We start from the raw sequence: 26,456 nt of genomic DNA on the forward strand, positions 1-26,456 counted from the left end.
AAAATGCCTAATTCTTGTAAAATTTGGGATCACAGAGATTATCAATATAATTTTTTATCGTGAATATTTTACAAAAATTATCTGGTAATAAATTATGCTAATGGTTTTATAAATGCGTTTAAAAATTAATAAATGTAAAAAATCTTAACACCACTGCACAGTTATGTACCGAAATATGACTATATTCTAAAACATTTGAGCGAGAGGTTTAAAAGAATACTATTTTATGTAATAAAAATACTTTATGCAGTCATCAAATATTTAAAATAACTATAAAGGATAATAAGGCTTCAAAATTATATAAATAGATCATCTACAACGTTTAAGGAGTGTCCAGGATCATGGTTTGAAAATACAATAAAAACTCAATTTTGACCTTCGACGAGCATGTCCCCCCTTAAGAAAATAAAAAAATCTTATTTATTGACAAAGAAAAAAAAATCTTCCAGAAACAAATTTGAGACCTTGTTTATAGTTCTGCCGAAAGAAAAATAGTCTTTTTTGTGGCCATCATGAAGCAGTCTCAGAAATTCCTCTCCAAATCGAAGTCAGGAGATTTTTAAAAATAAGTTCTCAAAAAACTATTTACGTTTCCAGAAAATTATACATAATGTAGTTGGCCGTATTACAGTTCACTATGTCAGCTATTGTATCGAAAACAGATAACTGTGTAGCATTAAGTTCAAATTCATGTCTAAATCACACGTAAAAAATATTTAATAAAAACCACTGGAATAGAAAGAAAAGACAAGTAAATAGGTAGGTAATGACATACTCCTGGACTTCCCGTCTTCAATGGGGAGCCGGAATAAAGTTTTATAGGCCTAAACGTGCAGCTTGGCCACATAGTCAATTAACAGAATAGGAAAGACTTATGACGTATCACTTGGCTATCTGGATAAAAAGGAATATGTTAGATTTAGAATACTAATTACAATATATACCTAGATATAAAATTTCAAACCAATAGCTTTAAGTATTATATTAAAGATTCATAGCATTAAAATTGTAATTAATTTTGTAATGGGAATAGCTTGTAAATCTATGTAAGATTTTTTTATGAGTTTAAAAGAGATGGATGTAAAAGATGCAAAAGTGGAAGAGAGTTAGCATGAAAGTTCTTTTACAGTAACTGTACTCGCCAAATTATCACGCGAGCGTTTTAAAACATTTAAAAGTCAGTCGAGAAAAAATACGAGTGTGAACGGATGTTAAAGTGAGTCCGCTAACTCGCGCTAAAAATAAAACGAATGTCGGCCATTGATCATTAGAATTTAAGTGATATTAAGATATAGTTCATTAAGGAACTATAGAAACGATAAAAATAAATATCTACATATGTCACTGTTTAACATAAGTTTCTTTCTTGTAAAAGAAAAATAATCATTAAAAATACAAAGCCACGTGCTTACCAAAAAAACAAAGACTTTTATTTAATTTATTTTTGTGAATCATGAGTTCAACCAATACCCTGAGCTGGCCAGAACTCGGGATATCTCAGTAAGTAAATTAGAAATACCATATCGTACGTATTTATATAGAATTCTGAATTATTTGAAAGTAGGTTAGCAAGAAAGTGGTGCTCGTGAAATGCTCCACGAACGACGTGTCGCTTTTTGATCTCTGCTATACGGCAGTGGCAAAGGGTGGAGGTAGGCTATTAAGATCCGCCATAAAATGGTGCACACTAAACTTTGTCAGTCATATGTAATTGTTTTTATTGAAATAAGACTACAATTTACAGATGGTGTCTGTAAATTTTTAAAATTCAATGCGAAAACCAAACCATAATAGATAATAGTCAAAAAATACTCGTCTATAAAATATCTAAAGTTATGCAATTAAATCATACATGAATATTTTATAGATAGAATAATATTCTTTATCCATTATAGTTTGGTTTAAGCAAGTTTTAATTGATTTTTAAAAAACTAACCAATACCATCTGTAAATCGTAGTCTTAGTTCAATAAAAACAAATATGTATGACTAAAAAAGTTAAATGTGCACTATTTATGGGAGATCTTAACAGCCTACCTCCACCCTTCGCTACTGCTATATGGCCATCTGTTTTCGGTACGAGAGCTCATGGGTGAATTGTGATACGACAAACGGCATATGTATAATTTACACGTAACTGGTATTTCAGTTGTATTAAACCCCTCAAGTACGAGTTTAATCCTATAGACCTGTTGTAAAACTTCAATGATGAAGAATAAAACATTGTCACCTGTATTTCAGATATTTCGTCATCATCGTCTTCGTCGTTATCATCAGAGAGATCAATAGACACGGGGCAAGCGCCGGAACTGTCACCGTTCATCATACTGAAACAAAAGAGGTAACATTTCTTATCATTTTGCGTCAATTTGCAATGGCGTATGGCGTGGCCTTTCTTTGGAACACCTCAGACATGTACATAAATATTAGAAAACTTTTAGATAAATAGAGGGCAATGTACTTTAATTACGAGGCACCTTATGAATTCTCAGAGCAATTGTATACAGTGGAACCCCGATCTACCGTTCTCGCATCAATCGTTTTCCCGCACGGATCGGATTTTTGAAAATCACGCCAAACACCCATAAGAACAATGTTAAATAATCCCGAATCAACCGTTCCCCGATTTATCGTTTTCCTCGTTCTATCGTCTAAATTTTATGGTCCTGTCACAAATATTATCCTGGTTTATTATTATCGCTTTCGTAGAATTGTTTATATGTACAGACCTTTCAGTCGCGTCGCTTTGTTTGAACAGGTTGGTCGGCGCTCAGGCTTGCCTCACATCTCGTATCACGAATTTTTATAAGTCGCAACTAAAATGCCCCCCATGAAGAAAACTAGAACTAGCTGAGAAACTAAAAATAATTCAAGACGTCAAAAAAAATCCAGGAGAAAAATGGGTTTTTTTTAAAAAAAAAAGTTTATATATCCCGCATTAATCATTTTTTTAGGCTTCCTTGAAAACTGCAGAATCGGGGTTTCACTGTACTGCGCTTCGAGAATAGATGTTTGGTGGTATGTATGCGACATCTTATCATGCTGAGAGTGAAGAGCTGACATTGGACCTGGCACAGCCACGTGATACGGACGCCTGAGAAGAGCTTCAACTTGGCTTACCTATTCTTCGAGTCTACCAGATTCCGGCATCCTGAAAGGCCACTAAATACTATCTACAGAGTGTATACGGGAGAGTTACGAGATAAGAGGTATATGTGTATCCGAAAAAGTGTAGTCATCAGTGGACAACGCAGTGTGCAATGACAAAGGCCTATCGTACAATTTCAAAGGGGTCCTCCCTTTCGATCTGCATAAACCTGCATCCACGAAGTTCCTCAAAGACGAGAAGGCGGACATCAGTGACTTTCATCTTACGCTGCCTCATGAGGAAGCAAACTAACTGTTAACAAACGTTAAAACCTGGCAGAAAAAAATAGGATGCCTCCACCAAAGAAAAGTTTTATCAAATGACAAATGGGGATAACCACTTTGGACCATTACACCAGTCAATTCTTGACTGGGAATGGTAGATTCACCGATAGGCTCTATGCGCTTGGTCTAGTTACCAGTTCAACATGTCCATGTGGCATAGAAATACAGGAAGAGCTGCTCGAGTCGGTTTAACCAGCTCTTGGGGCCATAGGACTGTTGCACTAAGAAAATTTGCGGTATATAGTGCCAACATGATGATCTCCTCTCTTGAAGATTGTTCGGCAGTTTTGTAATAGCTTTTGTTACTTATTACAATTTTAAAATTTGCCTCTACATGCTCTTATTTTCCATGTGTACTTCTATCTTAAAGTCATGTACATATATGTGTCAAGCACATTTGAGTGTATGGAAACCTCAGTCTTGGGTAACTGCTCCAGAGATATTCCTGGTCCTAAAAAAATGATGGTTAAGAACAAACTTATGGTTCCGTGATACATCCGATTAAGACCGAGTGTGGTAGGTAGGGACATTAATTTTAATGGTGAGCGATAGGGATTCTTGGAGGCGTCGTGTGTGTCCAACCAAGAAGCGGACATGGTTAAAGAAGAAAAGTGCTTTAATCACTCAGATTGCATTGGTTGTGGGTTGAAGTCACTTTTAATACAACTATTTTTCTAAAAAGTTTTCTAATATGTATATACAATGTACAAGGTACAAGATTTAATAATCTTGTGCATTATTCATTGTATAAAATTTGGTTTAATTAAAAATGATATCAAATTAATGTTCACCTTCTCTTAGCGGCAGCCATACTTCGCAGAGCTTTAGATATGGCCATATTGGACACGGATTTGGCGTTGGCGTGTTCGGCAGTAACTTCTGAGGCCAAGTGAATAGCTGGGGCGGACCCTCGAAGTGAGTTCACACACATCGACACGGCAGTGCGGCATAGCGAGCTCACCTGTTAAAAAATATAGCTCAATTAGTAGTTTTACTGTTGAAGGAAATAAAAATAAATAAAGTAGATGAAACTACGCCACTGTTGTATGAAATATTGAACGTAGTTTAACATGATGCGCTGTCTCTTTCTGTCATGACTTGAAAGTTGCAAATATTTAGTTTTAGTCTTGAAAATTAATTGTCTTATTGTCGTTCTGAAGATGTGTTAATAGCCTGAAACAGTTGTTAACATATCGCACCGTGAGTGTAAAACCATGGCATCTGCAGAGGACATATTTTGGATATATTAGGGTTTGAAGTCTTTGTTTTGTTAGGAGAAATGGAGTTTAAAAAAAAACCATAACATTTGGTTTATATCTACATTATATTGCATGTTCTTTCAGTTACTTCACTTTTACATTATCAAGTTCACGACTTTTGCAGTTGTTTTGCATTTAATCTCGAAATTGAAAAATTTGCATGTGCCTTGGTTTTACACTCACTGTGCGATATGTAACTTTGTTTTATATTGCCGATAACTTACGCATCAGGCTAATGTCGGGGTTCTCCAAAACATGTTGATTTAATGTGTGTTTTTTTAGCAAGCTGAGCTATTCCGCAATAGTATTGGAATACATCAGCAGTTTTCCACTCCTAGCAAATTCCCTGGCCTCCTCGATAGGAGCGGGTCCTAAACTCCCAGCCAACAGCACGGTCAGGAGACAATGCATTATTGTTTGAAACTCTGATTTCAAGATGTGCGAAAGATATTGATAGAATATCTGCCCAGTGAAGAGAGCTCGACAGAATTGCAAGACTCCACCTTGCAGCGACTAAAATCGAAAAATAAAGAACCCGCCGAAAGATTGGAAGAAGTAAGCAATGATTTTGCAAAAAAAAAGAATATCGAGACTTTATAAAAAATTTTGAGATTTTGGGTCATCTATAAATTTCCTTTTGAATGTAGTTTTAGGAACTTTAGTTAATGCTCATGATGACCAAGCGGTTACCGCCTCAGCTAATAATGTCGTGGGTTCTAGGTTCGAATCCCGAGTCGAATTCAATGTCTGTTTGGACCAGAGTGTGAATCTAATAGATTGAGCAAGTGGCCAAAATCCATTTCTCGTAAAAACAAAAATTCGTTATTATAGCCTCTACCCTGTGGGGGAACAAAATACAGGGCACATCACTAAAAATGTTAACGTCTCTAGGTAGCGCATTGACCAACCACACAGTCCTCGCTATTGGTGCCTGATACGCCTGACACAAGGACACAACAGTTTTCATCCATATGGAGAACAAATAATTTTATAGTTTCATAGGTCTCAATGACTCAATATGTACCTCAATATCTTTGACATGCTGACCGGTAGCGAAGACATCAAGACAGTTGCCAACGATCGACGGTTGGTTGGAGGAACCGTTGCTCTGCACCGCCAGGAGAGTCTTATAGAAGGCTGCCATCGTGCTAGAAGCTGTGTCTTTAGAGTAGATGGCGCGGAACAAGGTCTCTTGAACAGTCTGAAAGAAACAGAAAAAAAACAGTTGTAATATTTTTATATTATTTGTCCATACCGTGGATGTAAACACATTGAAAAACATGCAAACTTTTTTGTCAAACCTTGGATTCAAGCATTCACTCAATGAATAGTCTTGGATGGGTACTATGAAATATGTTAAAAGCCTAAACGTATGAAAATGAAGCAAAAAAAGGAGCTATGATCTGATTAAATTAGCTATAAGTGGCTTCGCCACCCAAGGCCGATGAGTGGGCACTCAATATTTTCAAGAGGAAGGTGGTGCGTAGGATACATGGGCCTATAGTATATGGAGAAGAATAGGGTATTTAGCATAACATGGAACTCTACAACCACTTCCAAGATAGAAGGCGGTTTTCGTTATGCAGTGTGTAAGGCGCTGGTCTTCCATCCAGGAGCTCTGGGTTCAATCCCGCTGAGGACACAATATATGTATATGATTTTCTCAAGCCTCGTTGTTTGTGATTGTTCAAAATTAATAGATAGACTACTAACTCTGAGGGTCTCGAAGATTGGGTAAAGCCAGCAGAGCATCTCTCACCCGGAGCCAGTTTCGGGTACCGTACATGGAAAGCCCTTAACAGACTGAGAACTATGGTAGGGCGTACTCAAGACAACATGGTGAAGTGGGGGTTTACCTATGACCAATCCTGTGAATGAGGTGAAATGCAAAGCATGGAGCACCTTTTTTCATGTGAGGCTTGCCCAGTAAGCTGCAATTTCGATGAGATACTACAAGCTGAGGAAAATGGTGTTGTCTTCGTCAACTTCTGGAGCGACACACTGTAGCTATTGAAGACCCGACACGACAAAGAAGACTAACAACCAACCACTTTATACGAAAAAGCAAGGACATGGTTATTAATTACAAAAAAAAACCTCTTCCAAGATTAGACTCAGACGGGTGAAGTAAAAAGAATGGACAGTACTCAATAGCCGAGTGGAATCCTGGATACCAGAATAGATGTCGGAGGCCAACTGGCAGACACGTGTCACGGTGGTTGGACGGTGCCAACAAAGATGCTAGAGTGACCGGTGTAGACACTGGCCCAAGATAGGGGGAGATGGACAAGGGTAAGATCTGCCTTGGGTTGTTGGGCCACTTCTGATGATGATGACGATGATGACAAATGACTATGCATTGCAGATTCATTTGAAGAGAACTTCACACTTCTAAATTCTACTATCAATTAGTTAATTACATACATGATTAGACTTGACCGTAGTAAATTGAGAGTCAACAAACTATATTGAGTTAACTTTATTAATTCATTAATTATTGTGTACCTTGTGTGTAGTAGCTTTCAAAAAGCAACCGGATGCCTTGTAGAGAGATTCTAAACACTTGAGGGCGGCTATCGTGAGATCGCCGTTTAGAAATTCGAAAGATTGCCTGGAAACATAAAAAAAAATATAATAATTGATGGGGTGAGGGGTCAGCGAATGAGTGATATATACGACGGTTATTCAAAAAGTATTCCAACTTTGAAAACAAATAAAATATGAAAGGTTTCATCTGTTGGAGAGTTCTGGGGGATTTTTTCCCACTCGCAGAGATAGTCGGTCATGAAAGGTTTCATCTGTTGGAGAGTTCTGGGGGATTTTTTCCCACTCGCAGAGATAGTCGGTCGCTGGCAGTTAGTTTGTGAGTGTGTGTACTTAGCACCTGTTGAATTTTCATTTCACACAAAATGACAGAACACCTTCAGTACCAGTATTACATCAAATTAGGTAATACCTTAGCTCGTCCGTGGTAAGGAGCTGAAATTTGGCAGAACCTCCTTATTGATCAAAAAAAAATCCCCAGTGATCTGAGTGGCGTGGTTCCTTGGAGCTCACGTAGGTAGAATATAACAATATGCAAAGTGATTTGGTTGAACAGGTTATTGCTCTCCCAATCGGCTTCACCAATGGCAGGTTAGTTCTGTACCTTGGGAGAACAAAAAACTGATGCTCCCGATTTCTATGGTAGTTATCAATAGGACACAGGTAAATACAGGGGGTAATCATTATCCAAGTATTCACTATCCGAGTACCTGCAGTTATGAATTTCCAGGTGAATGCAAAAAAACTATGAAAACACATAAAAAACACTAGCGCAATAGCTTACAGTTGTCAACTGTAAACTTAAATTTTTCGATCCCACACTCCTACGTTATTTCTGTCTTGCTCAAGTATCTTTTTCTTTTCTAAATGTGTCCCAATTAAACCCATTTACTAAGTAATGTGGACGTTTACCCAACACTATAGATCTACCATCGTAAATTGGCAGCCGGTCGAATTTGAAACTAAAATTGTCTATCGAGGATAAATTTGTCACAAATGCCATTTAATTTTACAACATGTTTCTCGAATTATGGATTGCGCTTGCGTTTATTTAGCTCTCATGGCGTCAAAATATCAAAATCACATTATATTTAGTGTTGATAAATAAAATATACCTACCTATTAAAAAAAGAGATCAACAAGTGAAAAAAGCTTTTTCCTTAAATAAGGAATGTACCTAATACATAATTTTATATTTGATATAGTATTTTATAATCGAATGAGTGTTTGTTGCTAATTTAGGTAGGTACGCTATTTTTCTTGCTCGCAAGATTTTTATTGTTTGTATATTTGAAAACATAAAGAGCATTTTAGATTATTAATAAACGAATGTGACCTTTTAATATTTGACATTATTCGATAGCTACTTAGCACCAATTATTTGGTAAGTATTTAAAGTAAGCTATATTTTAATATAATCAACAACGAATTATGTCTCCACGAAGAAATTAATGTAGACATCCGAAAATAACTCCGGGCGATTGGGCGTTATGACAAATTTATTAAAATGTTTACATTTTGAAACGTCAGTGTGCAGGATTCGGGGTATATATTTTGTTTTTGAAAATACAGAAGAAATAAGTATAGTGCATAATGGCAAGTAGTTCTAAAACAGTTCGTGGAAATGTCAGAGACATCATTCTAAAAGTATGGCAATTCTGCGATGACGAAAAAGGACAAAACGAAATGATTATTTATATCGATAATGGAATACAACGGCAAGTCGCCATGACAGTTGTTCAGTGTTACCAAGTTGCATTTATATTACAACGCAAGTTATTTCTTATTTTTTTTAGTTTTGTTCAAAGTTATGATATAAATAAAAATTAATGTCGGATAGCAATATAAATGAATACTTACTTATTATTTGTGTATGTAAACGGATTTATAAAGAAATTTAGTGTATTAATTAAACTGACATTTACAAGTTTGAATTCCATAATATGACCTCGACTGGTTTTATTTTTACTGTAAATGGTCCTAAGAGTGACACAGAATCGGATGATAGTCTATCTGGAATTGAACCATTATAATAGTAGTTATATAATTTCTACATTGTTTGTGTAATTTATAGTTTGTTATCGTGTTTTATTTAAAATTCCATTGATTTTGATACTATTTTACTGTCTTTAGAGTGAATTTAATTTATTTTCGCCTTTTTTATTATATTTTTTCCATGACTAAAATATACACAATACTACTTTATATTTTACAATTTATGATTTTTCCAACTATGCATTTCTTCCTCATGGTTATAAAGAAAGTAACGCGTTTTTATTTTGATTGTGTTTATTTTTTATTTTAATATTTTTGTACATAAATCTACTACCAATAAAAATGTATAAATAACCATTTTTTTGTTAGTTATGGCAACATTCTCAATGTCATACTAGCGCCCTCGCTGAAACGCCAATTTATGATGGTAGATCTATAGAACCGACGTATTATTGTATGTGTGTCGCTGAGTTTCAAAACCAGCTATAACACTTTTTTGAAATAATTAAGATATATATATATCGTTGGATTCGTTATTAAAATCTCTACATGATAATTTTATCGCCTCTTTCAAAAGCCGCTCCGATTAACTGTCATTTGTGAAACAACATACAATTAAATATGTACATTCATACAATTAAATATAAGACATTTATTGTTAATATTGTGTACGTTCAATCTTGGAAATACATAGGTTTAATGGATTAAATAATATTGTAATATAAATAATGATGTTAAAGTAAAAGAGTTTTATTTATTTATGAAAAGATAACAAATACAAGTTCAATTAAAATTAAAAAATATGAATGTATGCATTAAAAAAACATGGTGGAATCACTTAGTTAAAAGTGCGAAGCATTGTTTTTTCCAATCTTTCTCATTTTTATTAATTTATGTGAAAAAATAAAATAAAATATAATATTCTAACTCAAAAAGTTTATTTCTAGTGTATTTGTGTTATTAAAAGTATTTTTTCAGTCATATTTTCGTTTTTATTTTATTTTCCATCAAAATTGATAAAAAAAACTCAATCACGAAAGTTTCGGGATTATGTTTACCAATCCAGGGATTCATAGGTATCGAAAATAGTTCGGGATCCCGGGATTGGAATCCCTACCTCGGATAACGAGAACCCCCTATACTACCAAGAATGACAAAGTAAGTTCTCATAGCGTACAAGTCAGAAAAAATGCATGGCCATGATGTGTATACGGCAGTGGCGAAGGCTCCATACTAAGCGATTATTTAAAGCTTACCTTCTATTTTCAAGTATTTAATTTATATAAATAAATATCTATATTGTAGGACATTGTAGGTTATAATCAAAATATTGATTGCCATCTATCGTCGTTATTTATAAGTGGAGCTTTTAATTTAGTCATGTTTCGAATCAAAAATAAATGACGGAACTTCCAACGTGAGTGCTATTTTTAGAATTATTTCAACGATAATCCAAGCCGAATTTTCTATCGAAATTCAGTTGCCAACTTCATGCATGTCTGGGTTTTTGTTCGAGACTCAGAAGCGTTAACAGACAAGCTTATTCGAAATGTTGATTGGTTTATTGTCTTTGCTTATCTTTAAAAGCAAATAATAAATAATAAGGATGATTAAAAAAAATAATAACTATTGTGTTCGATCACATATAATTTATAAATTGTTATTAAAAATAAATATTGTATTAATTCGCGATTATTATTTAGGTTACTTCAGTCATAGACAAACATAACATCCTATTCACAGTTTATGTCATTTTGACATGTCAAAGCGGTGGTAAAGGTTTATTTTATAATACAAAATTCATTGTGTTACTGTGAATGTGGATAAATTATCTCATATTGTACCGAAATCATTCGCCAGTGCTTTAAATATATAAGTATTTATTAAATTGTGTAGTGTCCCGGTAGAAAATGTGCGAACGATTGCATTTAAAAATTATCAAAGCTTGACCTTCCAAGGGTTCATTTATATTTGAATACAGCAAAAAAACTTATATTAGACATTTTCACAACAATTTATAAATGATAAATATTTGTTTTTAACTGGCAGTTATACATTAAACAAACTTTTTTGTTGGCGATGCGTATTGTTTGGTAAAGAAAGTATGCGTGGAATTCTACTGCCATAAGTGATTTAAATAATTTGACAAATTCAGCGGTGAAACCTATGACCAGTGTGTCGTTGTCATTAGTGTGCACCTATTCATCAGTAGTAATATCGTAAGTATTATCTTCTTATTTCCCGTAAGTTACCTGACAAGTGTGCTCTTTTTCTCTGATCTCCACAGCTTACCTCTTTCCAAAAGTCACCCTTCGCCACTGGTATACGGATCTGTGACATAGACCCAATGAGTTGACAAACAAACGGCCAATTCTTGTATGAAAAGTGCGAAAATAGACGATTTCCTCACTTCAAGAGGACCATTCATTTTGCGTGGTTCGATGCTTACCCGGTTTTCGATGCTCCTGAGGTTGTAGGGTGTGCGGAATGGTTGGCGATAAGGGAGCTGGCTTCCATCTGTGCCACTGTCAATTTCCTGCGAGCCTTTCTACTCATTTGACGAACCGGGATTGAGCTGCCTTTTACCTGGGGGATTAACGAATCAAAGATTATTCAGAGTTCTGATCGAGAGCTGACAAGTGGTATGAGCTAGGAGAGATATTCAGTGATTACTTGGAACTGTTGATATGATGAATCCAAGTGCATTCAATCCATCTGCACTATGAAGCGTTAATTTTTACATTCCCGCTGGCAACACAATATTGTATTTTTTATAAATTATCTAATGTTCAAATGTGGCATATTGGTCAAAAACTGTAATAACACTCAAAGAATTTGGACTCTATATAGGAGTCTTATAATTATGCATTCCGTGTTAGGCGTATTGAAGACAGTTCAATTTTTGAATACAACGATTATACATGTGGTTGTATTGGTAAAAGTTCATAAATTTTTTTGTCCTAATGGCAGCCTTCAAAATAAAATGGCGGCTCACAATCTGCTTTCAAGTCAGTTACAAGCCTACATATAAATTTCTCAATGTTTTATGTGATCATTTGTATTCATTTTAAAAATAATGGTAAATGCATTGGCTGTTGATGAGGGAGTATTTTTCCACAGGTGTTTATAGATACTTGTGGCTAACTTTTAAATGCCGGTTAAATGCAAATTTATATGAAAAAATAAAACCTTAGAAACATTATTAACCCTTTCCCGGCGACCGTATTCCAGTAGGATACAGCTAGTACGTAACACATGGGCGACCGTATAGCAGTCAGATACGCAAACTTTGACCTGTGGATAACGCAAGAAATATTTTTCATGCGGCATTGAGAATTTTATTAAAAAATAGCCCGATCCATCCGCCTACTTCCACCTATATAACTTTGTCAAAAATATGTTGTTTTAATTTCATAAACATCGATCTTTCGAACCCTCTCGTTCTATTGAGATTCGCCGGTACGATTGCATCAGTTCAAATCTACGCGGCATTTTACAGCGCCTGCGCACTAGGTATACAAAATATTTTCATTCGAGTTGAGTGTGCGCCGAGTGATTTATCGTGTCAAGTTGAATATTCACCGCGATCTTTACAACACCATGTTTGCGGGAATAAAATACAACCAAAAAACCGAACCTGTGTCGTCGAAATATTTATAAATATGTACTTGAACTTGTGTTCTGGATTATGTCATTTATTTTTATTACTCATGGTCATGTCTCGACTACCTCATGGAATAACACACTAACTCTAAATTATCAACTTTTCAGGAGAGCAAAAAAACCAATCAAAAAATGTGTAGCGAAATCCGTTTATTTTATGCATATATTATTTAAATTATAATTTATATCTTAAAAAATAATAACAATAACTTGTGATACCAACTACATGTGGATTATTGTTCCATGTTATTTAAGATATTACAAAAAATGTTATATAATCATAACTCTACTTACGAGTATTATTTTAATATTTTGGCTGTTTTTCGAGAAAAAAATCCAAAAAAAAATAGGCTGGAGTGGAATTTTTTTCTATGCAACAATAACTCAAAAAACATAAAACACACTATTTCGAGTTGGTGTGTTATTCCATGAGGTAGTCGAATTGTGTCACCCCAATTGTTTGAAAGTCATAAATCGAGCTCATTATTGAAAGTCGTAAATATGTCGTAAAGATACGTCCACACGGAATGAAAAAATATAATATATTATTATATTTTAGTTAGGACGATTGCGAGTTTTACCAATAAATTACGAACTACTATGAAGGAATATATAAAACGTATAAATAAACGTAAGTATAAAAAAAAACACACGGGTATACAACATAATATAAAATGTAAATCATGGAATATTGACTTTTCAACTATATTACATATTATCTTTGTATGCAATTTAATGTTTATAAAATTTTAAAACCTCACGCAATAAATGTTTTTATAGCACTTTTACAAGCACGCAGCAGATTTTACAAAGTAAATATTGTTTTTTTTATAAAACATAAAACGACAATCACTAACATAACACAATGCTCAACAAAACTGAAAAGTTTAATCTAGTAAAAATCCAAATTACACTAAAAAAAGAACATAAGAAATTATTACAATATTTCAACCACTGTGGACTCAACTTTACGCGACCCATAAAACTTGTAATAATATGCGACACAATAAAAGCTATTATTTTCAATATTTTTAACGGCATTTTTAAGTGTTTCTAACATGACTAAAATAAAATTAGTGTCAGTGATTTATTTCTTTTCATAGGCGCACAATCTCAATGACGCGTTTTTACGTCACAAACATGGCTGCGTATTTTTTCGGTACAAGGGACTATGGACGATTTTATTCAAGTATTCACAGCTAAATTCAACAATCGATTCTATTTTTTAGTGTGGCACTTCGAACCTTATGTATCTAGGCATGATAACAGTAATACCAGCTATTTTTAATTGCCGTATTTATCATAATATAGCGAAGCATAGCATTTAGAAAAATGGTACCGCAGAGAGAGCCCCTTTCATATTGAAACTGACGCGGCGGCCGGGTTAAGAAATATATTAAAAGTATATCATAAAGACTTGTAAATCGGTTAAGTTACAAGAGATGGCAGTATATTATGTACAATATATTAATTTATTTAAAACAACTGACAGGGGCTGGTGTAGTGAGTGTACAGTACAGCATGTATAGACTCTTATTTTCTATGGCCGGCCTTGAATGCACGGATTTGTAGAGCGATCCGGTTAATCAGTAGATCAGATGTGCTTTTTTTGTTTCAATTTCACATTTATGCTCATTTCAGTAGGAGGTTTTTTTCAACACCTTCGTAATTAACCCTCCTCCCGCTAACGGCATCTAGAAATGCCCATGATAGTTAAACCGTTCACCGCTAAGGGCATCCAGAAGTGCCCATAAGTTTCTACCTCCGTATTTTCGTAATTCGGCGAGTAATACAGTCGAAATTTGTTTGAAAAACTAGCTGGGTTATTCCTTTACTGACATCTGTGACTTTTTTTCAATAAGACTTTTTAGATAATTCGAAATTAAGCAAAGACACATACCCTGTCGATATTGGAGTAAAACAGATTTCCAATGATTGGTTTCAAAATTTACCGCTAGTTGCTTTGCGCAATTTGCGCCGGCGCGAATTGATGTTAATGATCTCATACATGAAATCGGCTAGTGCGGTGATAATTTTCAACAGTCGATTGCTTTCGTGTTGTGATTGATACATTTCAAAGTTTTTTACGGTTTTCTATAAAATTATTATTGATGCGCCATTCTGTTAATAATTAATTATGTGCGTTAATTCTTTAAATGAAAAGTGATTTTATGAATTAAATCAGTGGTTGTAAAGTGAAAACGAAATTATTAACACATAAATAATTTAAAATTCCTATAATAAATCTTTTGTACTGTATGGAAATACATACGAAAAATTGAGAATAAGTAAATAATAATCTGTAAAATATTTAAATTTAAATTAAAAAATGTAGAATAGATTTTCAAAATTCACGGCCACTCATTTTTATTTCAAGGAAAGTGATGATTAAAATTCTTCTCATTTTAGTCGAATAAAGAACTAAGATTAAAATTTAATATTATTGTGTAGTGAATTAAAACTTTAAATTTCCTCAAAACTGTTAAGTTATAATAGCATATTTAGTGTTTAAATAAAAATGTCTATCCCTGATGTTGAATGTTTGGATTCGGACTATGAGATGGAAAGTGATAATGAAGAAGCTGCGCTAGTAGAACATCCCGACGATGTTGACGAGCCTTCCAATATAGGCAGTGATGAAGGAGTGGCTGAACCGTCTACCAGTGCAGCACCAGACAGTTTACTCCAATCGTGGACTGCGGGTCCCTTCGTGCCGATCACATACGATTTTGATAGTTTCAACTCAGGCGTTAACCCTAGTGTACAGCTCAATGAAAATTCCACAGAAATGGAATTTTTTCGTCATTTTCTTAACAAAACAATAATGAATACCATAGTTAACCATACAAATAATTACCACAACCATATGCTCAACACACAAGCCCACACTCCGAATGCAAGGATCCATGCCTGGTATGATACATGCCCAGAAGAGATGTATGTTTTTTATGCTGTATCAATGTTGATGACAAGAAATCGCCATCTCACAATTGAAGAACATTGGAGTGCTGATCCATTATTAAATTCTAAAATATTTGGCCAAACTATGATAAGAGATCGGTATGAGTTGATTCTACAAATGCTACATTACTCTGATACCCAAATCCCTACTGGAGATCGTCTTTATAAAGTGCGCTCACTTCTTGACCACTGCAGAAAAATATTCAAAGAAACAATGCTACCAAACGAAAATCTCTGCATCGACGAAAGTATCATTGTTTTTAAAGGGAGATTAATATTCAAACAATTTATACCGTCAAAAAGACATAGGTTTGGAATCAAATTATTTGTGATTTGTGATGTGGAAACCGGTTATATTTTAGACTTTATTATTTATTGTGGTGTAGAAACCGAAATAAGTGATAGTGAACTTTTGGGAATATCTGGGGCTGTTGTCACCACTTTGATGAAGGATTATTTTGGTAAAGGGCATAAACTATTTTGTGATAATTGGTACAGCAGCCCAGAATTATTTCAGTTTCTACATAAAAAAAAGACAAATGCTTGCGGCACGGTACGTAAAACACGAAAGTCAATGCCAAAATTTGATAAACTGAAGAAAGGACAAGTAAAATCTCTTAACCGTGGCCCATTGCTCGTGTTAAAATGGCATGATAGGCGGGAAGTGCATATGATCAGTACCATGCACGATGACTCCATGGTACCGACAGATAAAATTAATAGGGCCACAGGACAACCCATTATAAAACCACAATGCGTTGTGGATTATAATAAAAATATGGGCACGGTAGACAAAGCTGACATGATGTTGAGCAGCCTCTCGTGTATGCGAAAGAGTCTTAAGTGGTATAAAAAGGTTGGATTCCACATCATAGATTTATTTTTATTAAATAGTAGCATACTTTACAAAGTTATCACCGGTAAAAAAATTAGTTTAGCTGAATTTCAATTAAACGTAATCCGGCAATTAATCGAAACATATGGCAGTGCCTCAAGACCATCGACATCACAAACTACTCGTGTAGTTAATAACCCAAAAAGAATTTTAAAAACAGAACTCCTAAGACATTTACCCCGTAAAATTCCTCCAACAGTAAATAAAACAAAACCATATCGAAGATGTCGTGTGTGTATTGCTTCAACTACTAAAGATAAAAAAAGAAAAATGACGAACATTATGTGTGAAGCATGTGATGTCGCTTTATGCTCTGTGCCCTGTTTTTATGACTACCATGACAAAATCAATTTTTGAAATATAGTTAAGCCATAAACATTAATTAGGTGTGACTGAAATATGAGACCAAGTTGTAAGGAAATAATATAACAATAACGATTGTGTGCGTTCTGTGTTGGTGTTAAAAAACGTGTGAACATTAATCATCGGCGCAAGTGTCTACCACTTATCCGGTATCATAGAGGCCACTTCACTCTGCGGTATGTACTCCAAGCGTGCTTTATTATGTATGACAGAATTTCTTAAAGCTCTGTTGCTTAATTTACGATCTTTTTGTTTATTTTCACATGCTGTAAAATTAAAAGGAATGTTTTATTATAGCTAGAGCCACTCAGTGGATTTTTAGGTACATTTTTAATGACGTTTCGGTATGATTTATGAATCGTAAAAATCGCAGCGCGTCCGAACAAGTACATGAGCGAAATTATGTCGCGATAAAAAGGTTAAGAGACTTTCGAAACATCACGTTATGGAAGCTGTCTGTACTTACAGTTAGTTGCATCGCCGTCCTTTTCCTAACGATATCATCCAATATATTAGCAAGCAGCCGGTCTTCACAGCCCTCACTGGATCCGATATCCTGGGCGGGAAGCTGAAGAGTGTGCACCGACTCCAATAGACACATCACAACGGAATACGCCGCTTTTCGGAGAGATCTGCGTTAGAAACAGTTGAGATGTTGAGAATTGAACAAATATAAAGACACCGGTGAGCAAGAAATGCGCTATTGTAAATTCTACATACATTATTCCTATGCAACTATCCATTCTAAATTTTGAAGTATGACAAATTACGAATTATGTTTAATTTAAAATTAGAATTCGCTAATAATTCAAATTACATAAGGTAAAATAAGATACTCACTTGAATGGTTTAACGCCCTCGGATTGGTGGTCGCCTTTCGTCCATTGCAATGTTTGAAGAGACATTCGCAAAAGCAATGGTGCGTACGGCAAAATGTCACCACCGAGACTGTATAAAAAAGATGATATTTAATACAACAATAACTTTAAAATCCTGCAAACACCAGTGGCCAATGGAGTCGTTGGAGAAACAGTATGTCCTAATTAATATATTATTCTGGCTGGTAATAGTAATATATATACTATATATACCCAGGGTGTAGAGATATGGTTTGATTCTCCGCCAAGACGACTCAATTACGAGTAAAATTTAAATCATTTAATTGTATGTGAACTAGAATCAATCGAAACTCTAAAGGAGACATTCCAGTCCGTATTATTAAACGTTATTTGTGGTCAACAACGCACCATAATTGTTTTGTAATGTGCAGTTTTTGAATGAGCTTGTGAATCTCTCCGTATATGCAATGTCCTCTCTTGTGCATATCTGAAGCTATGGGAGCATGTTCAACCCTGTGTACGACATTTGATTTTTTCAATTTGCGTAACATCCAGAGAAGTATTCAATGGATTCGATGAACAGTGGAACTACGTATAGAGGTTTTGTATACAAATCTACAAACTGTCATGTTGTTGCCTATGGTCAGACACAGGCAAAGGCTGACTATGGCCTCAATGATGTATACCGATGCCAATAGGTATACTTCTAAAAAATGTTGAGACGCCACTGTCCAAGAAAGTCAGCAAATCCTATCTCTAGCCTCCGCGTGGCGTCCCCCGGGCAATGCAGATAATGTGCTGTATAACGCAACATACTATCTGTAGCTAATAGAGAAGGGTGCAAGGCGAAACTCTGGCGCCTTAAAACGAGAGACCTTTGGCTACGGGAAGGATCACCCAGACAGAAAAACCACACACCAACCCGTCTGGACAGCGTGGTGTGTTATGTCCAAAACCTTCATATGAAAACAAAAACTTCTAGAACCCGGCCCTCATTCTCCGGAGGCCAACCTGATACTGATCACGGCAGCGATCAGCGAAGGAAGGCAGAGGGTGCTAAAAATCCCCGGAGACCCGGAAAAGGCTGCCAACAGATGACCATTGCTACATATAACGCAAGAACATTGTCCAGCGATGCCAAACTTGTAGAGTTTCAAGAAGAGCTCCGGAATATCCACTGGGATGTTACAAAGCGGACATGTGCTGTACTCCAAAGGAACCGATGAAGGACGCACGAGCGGTGTTGGATTTGTTGTCAACAAAGCCTGGAGGGACCGCATAGTCGAGTTCAACTGCATTTCTGACAGGGTCGCAAGCGTGATACTTAAAATCAATGCTAGGTACCGCATTCAGATTTTGCAAGTATATGCTCCGACACAGAGTTATCCTGATGAAAAAGTGGAAGAGTTTTACGAGGAAATAACATCCTTGAAAAATAAAAGTAAATGCCACTTCAACATCATAATGGGAGATTTCAATGCACGTATTGGATCATACCAAAGAGATGACGTAGCGGTCGGACATTTCGGACATGGCTCAAGGGATGGTAGAGGGGACATGCTTGTGGAGTTTGCTGAAACCAACAATCTTCACATCATGAATTCCTTTTTTCAACATAAACCTACACGTAAATGGACGTGGAGAAGCCCGACAGGAAGGACCAGCGAAATCGATTACATCCTCACTGACAGAAAATATACATTTTTAAACTGTAAAGTGATCAATCAGTTTAACACCGGCAGTGATCACCGGATGGTGAGATGTAAGATAAGATTGAACGTCAAATCAGAAAGATCCAAACTGCAGAAGAAGTCAAATGCTCGCGTATACCTGCAGAACAATACTGAATTCCAAAATGAACTCAAAAATGCACTATCGGCTTTCTTAGATGAGAACGAAACCGTTTCCCTATCCAACGCGGAGGATATAACGAATATTATTCTACAATGTGCAGAAAAAATAGGCGTAAAAAACTCAGAAGTTACACTTTCCACCAAGCTTTCGAAGGCAACATTGAATCTTATGGAGCAGAGAAGGAAAACCAAGAGCGATAGACAGGCACAAAACGATATGGAGTTTTCATCACTTTGCAAAACCCTCCGAAGGAAGATTAGAGAAGACCTTCGTAAATTCAATGTAAACCTCATACAAGCAATTGTGAAAGCAGGCAGAAGTCTAAACAAAAACAAGCAATGCTTGTCGATAGGAAAACGTCAAATCACAGCACTAAAAGCAAAAGATGGTTCTATCGTCAGAAATTGGGAACACTTGTTAAGCCGAGTTGAAGAGTTCTACAGCGATCTCTACAGTGATGACACTGACAATACGACTATAGACTTAGATCTTCAGAGAAATGGAAATTCGGAAGACCATACTCCCGAAATTACATCCTGGGAAGTAACCCATGCTTTAAATTACATGAAAAGTGGGAAAGCCCCCGGGGAAGACGGTTTAACGATAGATATCCTCAAAAAAGCAGGAAAGGATGCAAATGAAGTACTTGCACAATTGTTCACAGCCTGCATATGCAAAGAGGATGTCCCAGAGGTATGGAAAAATGCCAGCATTGTCATTCTTCACAAAAAAGGTGACAGAGAAGACCTAGCAAATTATCGTCCAATAAGTCTACTCCCTATTCTCTACAAGACGTTCACAAAAATTCTCTCAAACCGTCTGCAAAATGTACTAGACGAGAACCAACCGAGAGAACAAGCCGGATTTAGAGGAGGATACAGCACTATGGACCATATCCAAGTCGTCAGAGAAATCATAGAGCGGTACCAGGAATACAAACTGCCACTATGCATGGGTTTTATAGACTATGAGAAGGCGTTTGATTCGATAAAGAAATGTTCAATACTCGACGCACTCAGAAAACAAGGAATCCCTGGACGCTATATAAATATTTTCAATAATATATACAGTAGCGCAACAGCATCTGTAAATCTCCATAAACCATCGCGCAGATTTCCTATCAGCAAAGGAGTCCGACAAGGTGATACAATCTCACCTAAACTATTTACAGCTACCCTTGAAGACTTATTCAGGCAACTTGACTGGAATGACAAAGGGATCCCCATAAATGGAGAATACCTGAGTCATCTGCGCTTTGCCGATGACATAGTAATTTTCTCGCAAGACTCAGAAGACCTCCAAAGCAGAATGCAGGAACTCGCTGAAGTAAGCAACAAAGTAGGTTTGAAAATAAATGTAACAAAGACGAAAGTCATGTTCAACTGCTTTGCAGGCCAAAAAGAGATCCTCATCAATGGCACTCAGCTCGAACAGGTGAAAAGCTACATCTATCTGGGACAACAAGTATCTATAGATGGATGTATATTTGATGAAATTGTTCGCAGAGTAAAGCTAGGCTGGAGTGCTTTTGGCCGCCTGAATAATGTCTTCAAAAGTGACCTTCCACTGTGCCTAAAGCGCAAAGTGTTCAACCAGTGTGTGCTTCCCGTGATGACATATGCGTGTGAAACATGGGCCCTAAGTAAAAGAGAGATCCAGAAACTTAGAGTAGCACAACGTGGTATGGAGAGGTGCATGCTGGGCATAACGCGAAAGGACAAAAAGAGGAATGAGTGGATAAGGAAGCAGACAAGGGTTTGCGATGTAATAAAGTTTATTAAAAGCCTTAAATGGAGATGGGCTGGACACATAGCTCGAAGAAGAGACAATCGTTGGACAAATCTAGTCATCCAGTGGTATCCAAGAAGTACAAAACGTCCACAAGGTAGACCTAGAGGCCGCTGGATCGATGAAATGATAAAGTTCTGCGGAAGTACGTGGCAACGCAATGCACAGGACCGAGAGAAGTGGAAGCAACTTGAAGAGGCCTTCATCCAGCAGTGGATAGATTCAGGCTGATGATGATGATGATGATGAGACAACTACGCAAAAACGGAAAAGGAAACGGTTGCATCTCGACCGTCCAAGAACAGTTGCATTTTGGCCTTTCAATATTGTAGTCGACAACGCGTCCTTGTTCCGCGTCTCACCTAATCAAATGATAATGTAAATATTCCAACTCAACCAATATACACGTGACAGTCATTCCATAGTGCAGTGTATATTCTAAATTTATAATCAATATAAAACCATGAAAATACCATCTCTGTGTGTTATTTATCACGTCCCGAAACACTCCATGTCACGCACACATCAGCAACCTTCAGAACAGATATACATGGGGACTACCAAGCATCTTCCTATTATCCCTGATAGAACAACTTAACCTTGAAATTGTGCAGAATACGATTTCGTCTACTGCGCACGAATTACATAGGGTAAATTTAATTATTGTCATATGGTTGCATGTTGTATCGTTTTCTCTGGCTCGGCTTCGCTCTAACTATGTCATATTTTCTGCAAAACTATCGAACTTCACGCTTATGTGGTATGTTTATAATATAACGCACAAGCTATTGCCCAAGTTGCATTGCCAAATTTGCGGTGTCTTATTGCGGACATACTATTTTAGCTTTGTTATTTGTATCTTATAGATTATTAAATTCATTTCTTTCTGTTAAATGGCACTTTTTATTAAATTGCGTCTTTCAGTAAACTCAGTCAAAGCTCACTTGAGAGCGTGGTGATCTCAGTCTTGGATATCTGCTCTTGAGACATTCCCAGGCATAAACAACTGCTGATGCTTGACATCCAAAACGTAGAGCCTCGTGATATGCTTGATTAAGACTGAGTGTGGTGCGGGACGGGTTGGTTTGGAAGGTCATGTTTGTATTGCCCACATTGGTAGTCTTTCTATAGCAATTCTAAAAATTCACAATAATAAATGCATCTTACCAAACTATCATTGCTCTAAGAGTGTCCAAAGCGGCTTTCTGACAACCTGGTGCTCTCGACCTCGATATAATTGAATCCAGCGATGCATGTTGGGCATTACCGGCAAGGCACGGCACCGACAGACACTTCAGTAGTAATTCCAGAATGCTGGACACTCGGAATTTTTTCGCAACCGGATACGGTTCCCTAGGAAGGTAAACAACAATTACATTATATTTTTATTTGTATATCTGTCTGTCTGTAACGCACGAGAGAAAACACATGTAAATATGTGTGAGAGAGAACGCATATATTAATAATGGTAGCTCTATGAGAGAGAGGGAGACAGAGAGCGGACAAATTAAAAGGGGTAGACACATAGACAGTGACGTGAGTAACCTCTTGAAACGTCAAAGTCGTCAACAAAAATTAAACGTCATTGCACAAAAATGCCATCAAACGCCGAAACAGCGATTATTATATATTGGTACTGCAGAAATCTTTCAGAGTGGTCACTCCTCATATAATCAATACACTATTTTTCAAATTCTTGAATGAAGTAAATAGTGGTGCGCTCGTCTGCCATTTTGAACGCGGATAAGTAGGAGATACAGCAACTGGCGAATTTGCTGATTGAAGTTTGAATTAGAAATGGCCGACTCGTAGTGTGTGCGCAGAGGTCCATTAGATAACATGTGTTTTGTGAATACCAACATAGTCATAATGACATATGCGACGTGTGGCAGTTGAGACGAATTTAAATATGTGAGCTGGCTAACCATGTTGTAACCATGTTCTATGCACGTTTTAGAGATAGAGGAGGAGAAAAATTAATTACAGTAAAACCTCGTTAATACGAATTCTATAGGACTGAAAATCTGAAAAAAATTCGAATTAATGAACATAGAACATATGAAATGTATAGGGGGGGCCGGAAGGGGGTAAATACTACAAATAAAGATTTTTTATTATGATTTTCATTAATTTCATTTAAGAACATAGATGTGCCCACCAAATTTCCGAAAGTTACCAAGTAGTACATAGGTATTACAAAATTCGAAATAATGTTCAAAGGACTTTTTTTTCATGAAAATTTCGATTTACGGCAGCGGTTTCCAACCTTTATGCTACTACGCCTCCCCGAAGAAATTTTTTTTTTCCGCGCCTCCCTTACCTTTTATTGTTTTAATAGATTAAATAATATAGAAACGTTTTAAATAATAAAAACTTTATTATAAAAAAACTGAAAACTACAATTAACAGAATAATAACAAGGTTTGACTATAATATACACATACGTGTAGATTTATTTTTTATAAAAAAATATTTTTAAACATTTAAACCAACTACATCTATCGCATAAGAATTTTATGCGAGGGTTGTTGTTGTTTATTGGCACAAAGTTTATCAAACCTTGGGGGCAATGTGGAGAGTGCCACTCGTAGCTCTTTTTCGATTACTAACCTAGCTTGATATTTGGTTTTCATTGCAGCCAGTGCCGAAAAGCCCGTTTCGCATAAATACGACGTTACGAACGGTAGAAGCACTTGCATTGCTTTGTAATACAAATATTTATACTCTCCGCTAAGATTCATCCAAAATTGAATAAAGGTTTCATTTTGAAACTTTTGTTTTAGTAGGCTATCGCATGATAATTCCATCAGCTTTTCCTTTTCAATGGTTGTCAGCTCAAATTCGTCATCTTCATTGTCGATAAATGGATTCTGTACCCACAAAAACTTTGAGAAAGCAAGGTCTTTAAAATAATTTGAAAAATGCAGCACTAAACCATCCAAGTGTTCAATAAAAAGATTCTTGCTTGTTTCAATATTGGCTGTGGCCCAGATATCTTTTAGCAGTGAAAACATGTCCAACTCATTCATTTGTAAATTTGACTTCCATAAATTCAACTTTTTAATGAAAGCTTTTACTTTGTATTTTTGAACAAGTGGATGCATTTGTGATCCCTGCATTGATTTATTCAAACTGCTCAATTTTCCAAAAATTTCAACCAAATAGGCAAGTTTAACAAGGAAATTATCGTTCGTCCACAAATGTGCCTCTTCATGGTGATTTCCTTCGAGAAAGGTTGCTATTTCTTCTTTGAGTTCAAATACCCTTTGAATCACTTTTGCACGAGATAGCCAGCGAACTTCACAATAATACAGAAGTGAGGTATAATTCGCTTCCATATCTACACACAACTTTGCAAACAGCCTAGATCTCAACGGACTATTCTTAATGTAGTTTATAATTTTTGTAATTTTTGTAAAAATGTTGTTAAGTTCCTCGCTCATATTTTTTGACACTAGAGCTGCTCTATGAAGCATACAGTGCGTCCAGATAGCATGTGGTGCTTTCTTTTTAACTAATGCTTGAAGACCTGCTTTGTATCCGGACATTGAGTGAGCACCGTCAGTACACAGTCCAATGCAATTATTCCACGTTATGTCGTTTTCTTCAAAAAAACTGTCCATTATGTTAAAAATTTCAATGGATGTGGTCCTTCCAGGAATGGGTTTGCAAAATAATATATCTTCTAATATATTATTTTCCCCAACATATCGAACATATGCAATTAAATGGGCATCTTTAGCTATATCAGTCGCCTCATCTACTTGTATGGCGAATTTCGAAGTACGCAGCCGAGAAACTAATTGATCGCAAATATCTTCAGATATATTATTGATTCTTCTTCCGACTGTATTATCAGCAAGCGGAATTTGTCGCAACTGTTTTGCATATGATTCACCGAACATTATTCGAACCATATCAATAGCTGCTGGTAAAATTAGAGTTTCTCCTATTGTATGTGGTTTCTTACATTTTGCGATTCGGTAAGAGACATGGTACGAAGCCAATAATAATGCATTTGGTGTTACAGAAAATATTTTTTTGAACGTTTGCTTTTGGTTATTAAGCTCATCCAATTTTCTTTGAAAAAATTCTATGGGCTTATCAACATATTCAGAATGTAGAGTTTCATGGTGCCGTTTTAATTTGACTGGTCTCATACTACGAGTATCTGAAGCCAAAACTTTCGAACACAACAAACACATTGGTTTTTCCAAGCCATCTATACTAACACTAGTGAATCCTAATGATAAATAGGATGAACTGTATTGTCTTTTCTTGGGAGCTTTACTTCCTTGTTCTATTTCGGTTTTATTCCCACTAGTATCAGCATCTTTTCTCTTACAACCACTCAAAAATGTATCCATTCCACTAAAAAATATTTTATTATTATATTATATTAAAGAAATCACGTCAAAAACAATTAAAAAAAACAATATCACACCCTGCCTACACGCTTCAGTTGACACTTTAGCTACGAGTGACCTTTAAATTTGAGGTTATTGTTTTCATGCAACCAGCGGTCGTTTGGTGCATTACCGAAACAGAGCGTTTGCAAAAGCGCCATTTTTAAATTTCTCCGCTCCAAATATTTTTTAATAGGATTTAAATATATGTATTATATATTAAAATAAACATTCATGCACTGAATTTTCACTGTTACGTTAAGATATGAAGTTTTATTTATTTGTAGATATTATGGTATAAAAATTAATTTATTAAAAAATTTTGGCGCCTCCCTTGGCAATAGATCGCGCCTCCCAGGTTGGAAACCGCTGATTTACGGTGAATTTCGCATTATTTTTGTTCTTATTAACGAGGTTTTATATGTACTAAATATCAAAATTGTCCAGAGAGTAATTAT

The 26,456-nt window shown here is 35.9% G+C and overlaps 1 protein-coding gene across 1 annotated transcript in view; it reads right to left on the bottom strand.

The window, feature by feature from the left end:
• LOC147069713 (uncharacterized) overlaps positions 1–26,456 on the bottom strand; it is a 39,798-nt gene that overhangs the window by 3,154 nt on the left and 10,188 nt on the right. Inside the window, exons 7-14 of the mRNA XM_085950668.1 lie at positions 22,760–22,945; positions 17,952–18,059; positions 17,578–17,743; positions 11,679–11,815; positions 7,196–7,301; positions 5,715–5,891; positions 4,223–4,392; positions 2,230–2,326 (exon numbers count right to left, since the gene is read on the bottom strand). Coding sequence (XP_085806794.1) covers positions 2,230–2,326; positions 4,223–4,392; positions 5,715–5,891; positions 7,196–7,301; positions 11,679–11,815; positions 17,578–17,743; positions 17,952–18,059; positions 22,760–22,945 — 1,147 coding nt within the window. The remainder of the gene's footprint in view (positions 1–2,229; positions 2,327–4,222; positions 4,393–5,714; positions 5,892–7,195; positions 7,302–11,678; positions 11,816–17,577; positions 17,744–17,951; positions 18,060–22,759; positions 22,946–26,456) is intronic.

This window comes from Rhyacophila brunnea, unplaced genomic scaffold, assembly GCF_057557595.1.
Source record: "Rhyacophila brunnea isolate RB1 unplaced genomic scaffold, BYU_Rbru_1.0 scaffold_23, whole genome shotgun sequence".
In the NCBI taxonomy this organism is placed as follows: Eukaryota; Metazoa; Arthropoda; class Insecta; order Trichoptera; family Rhyacophilidae; genus Rhyacophila; species Rhyacophila brunnea.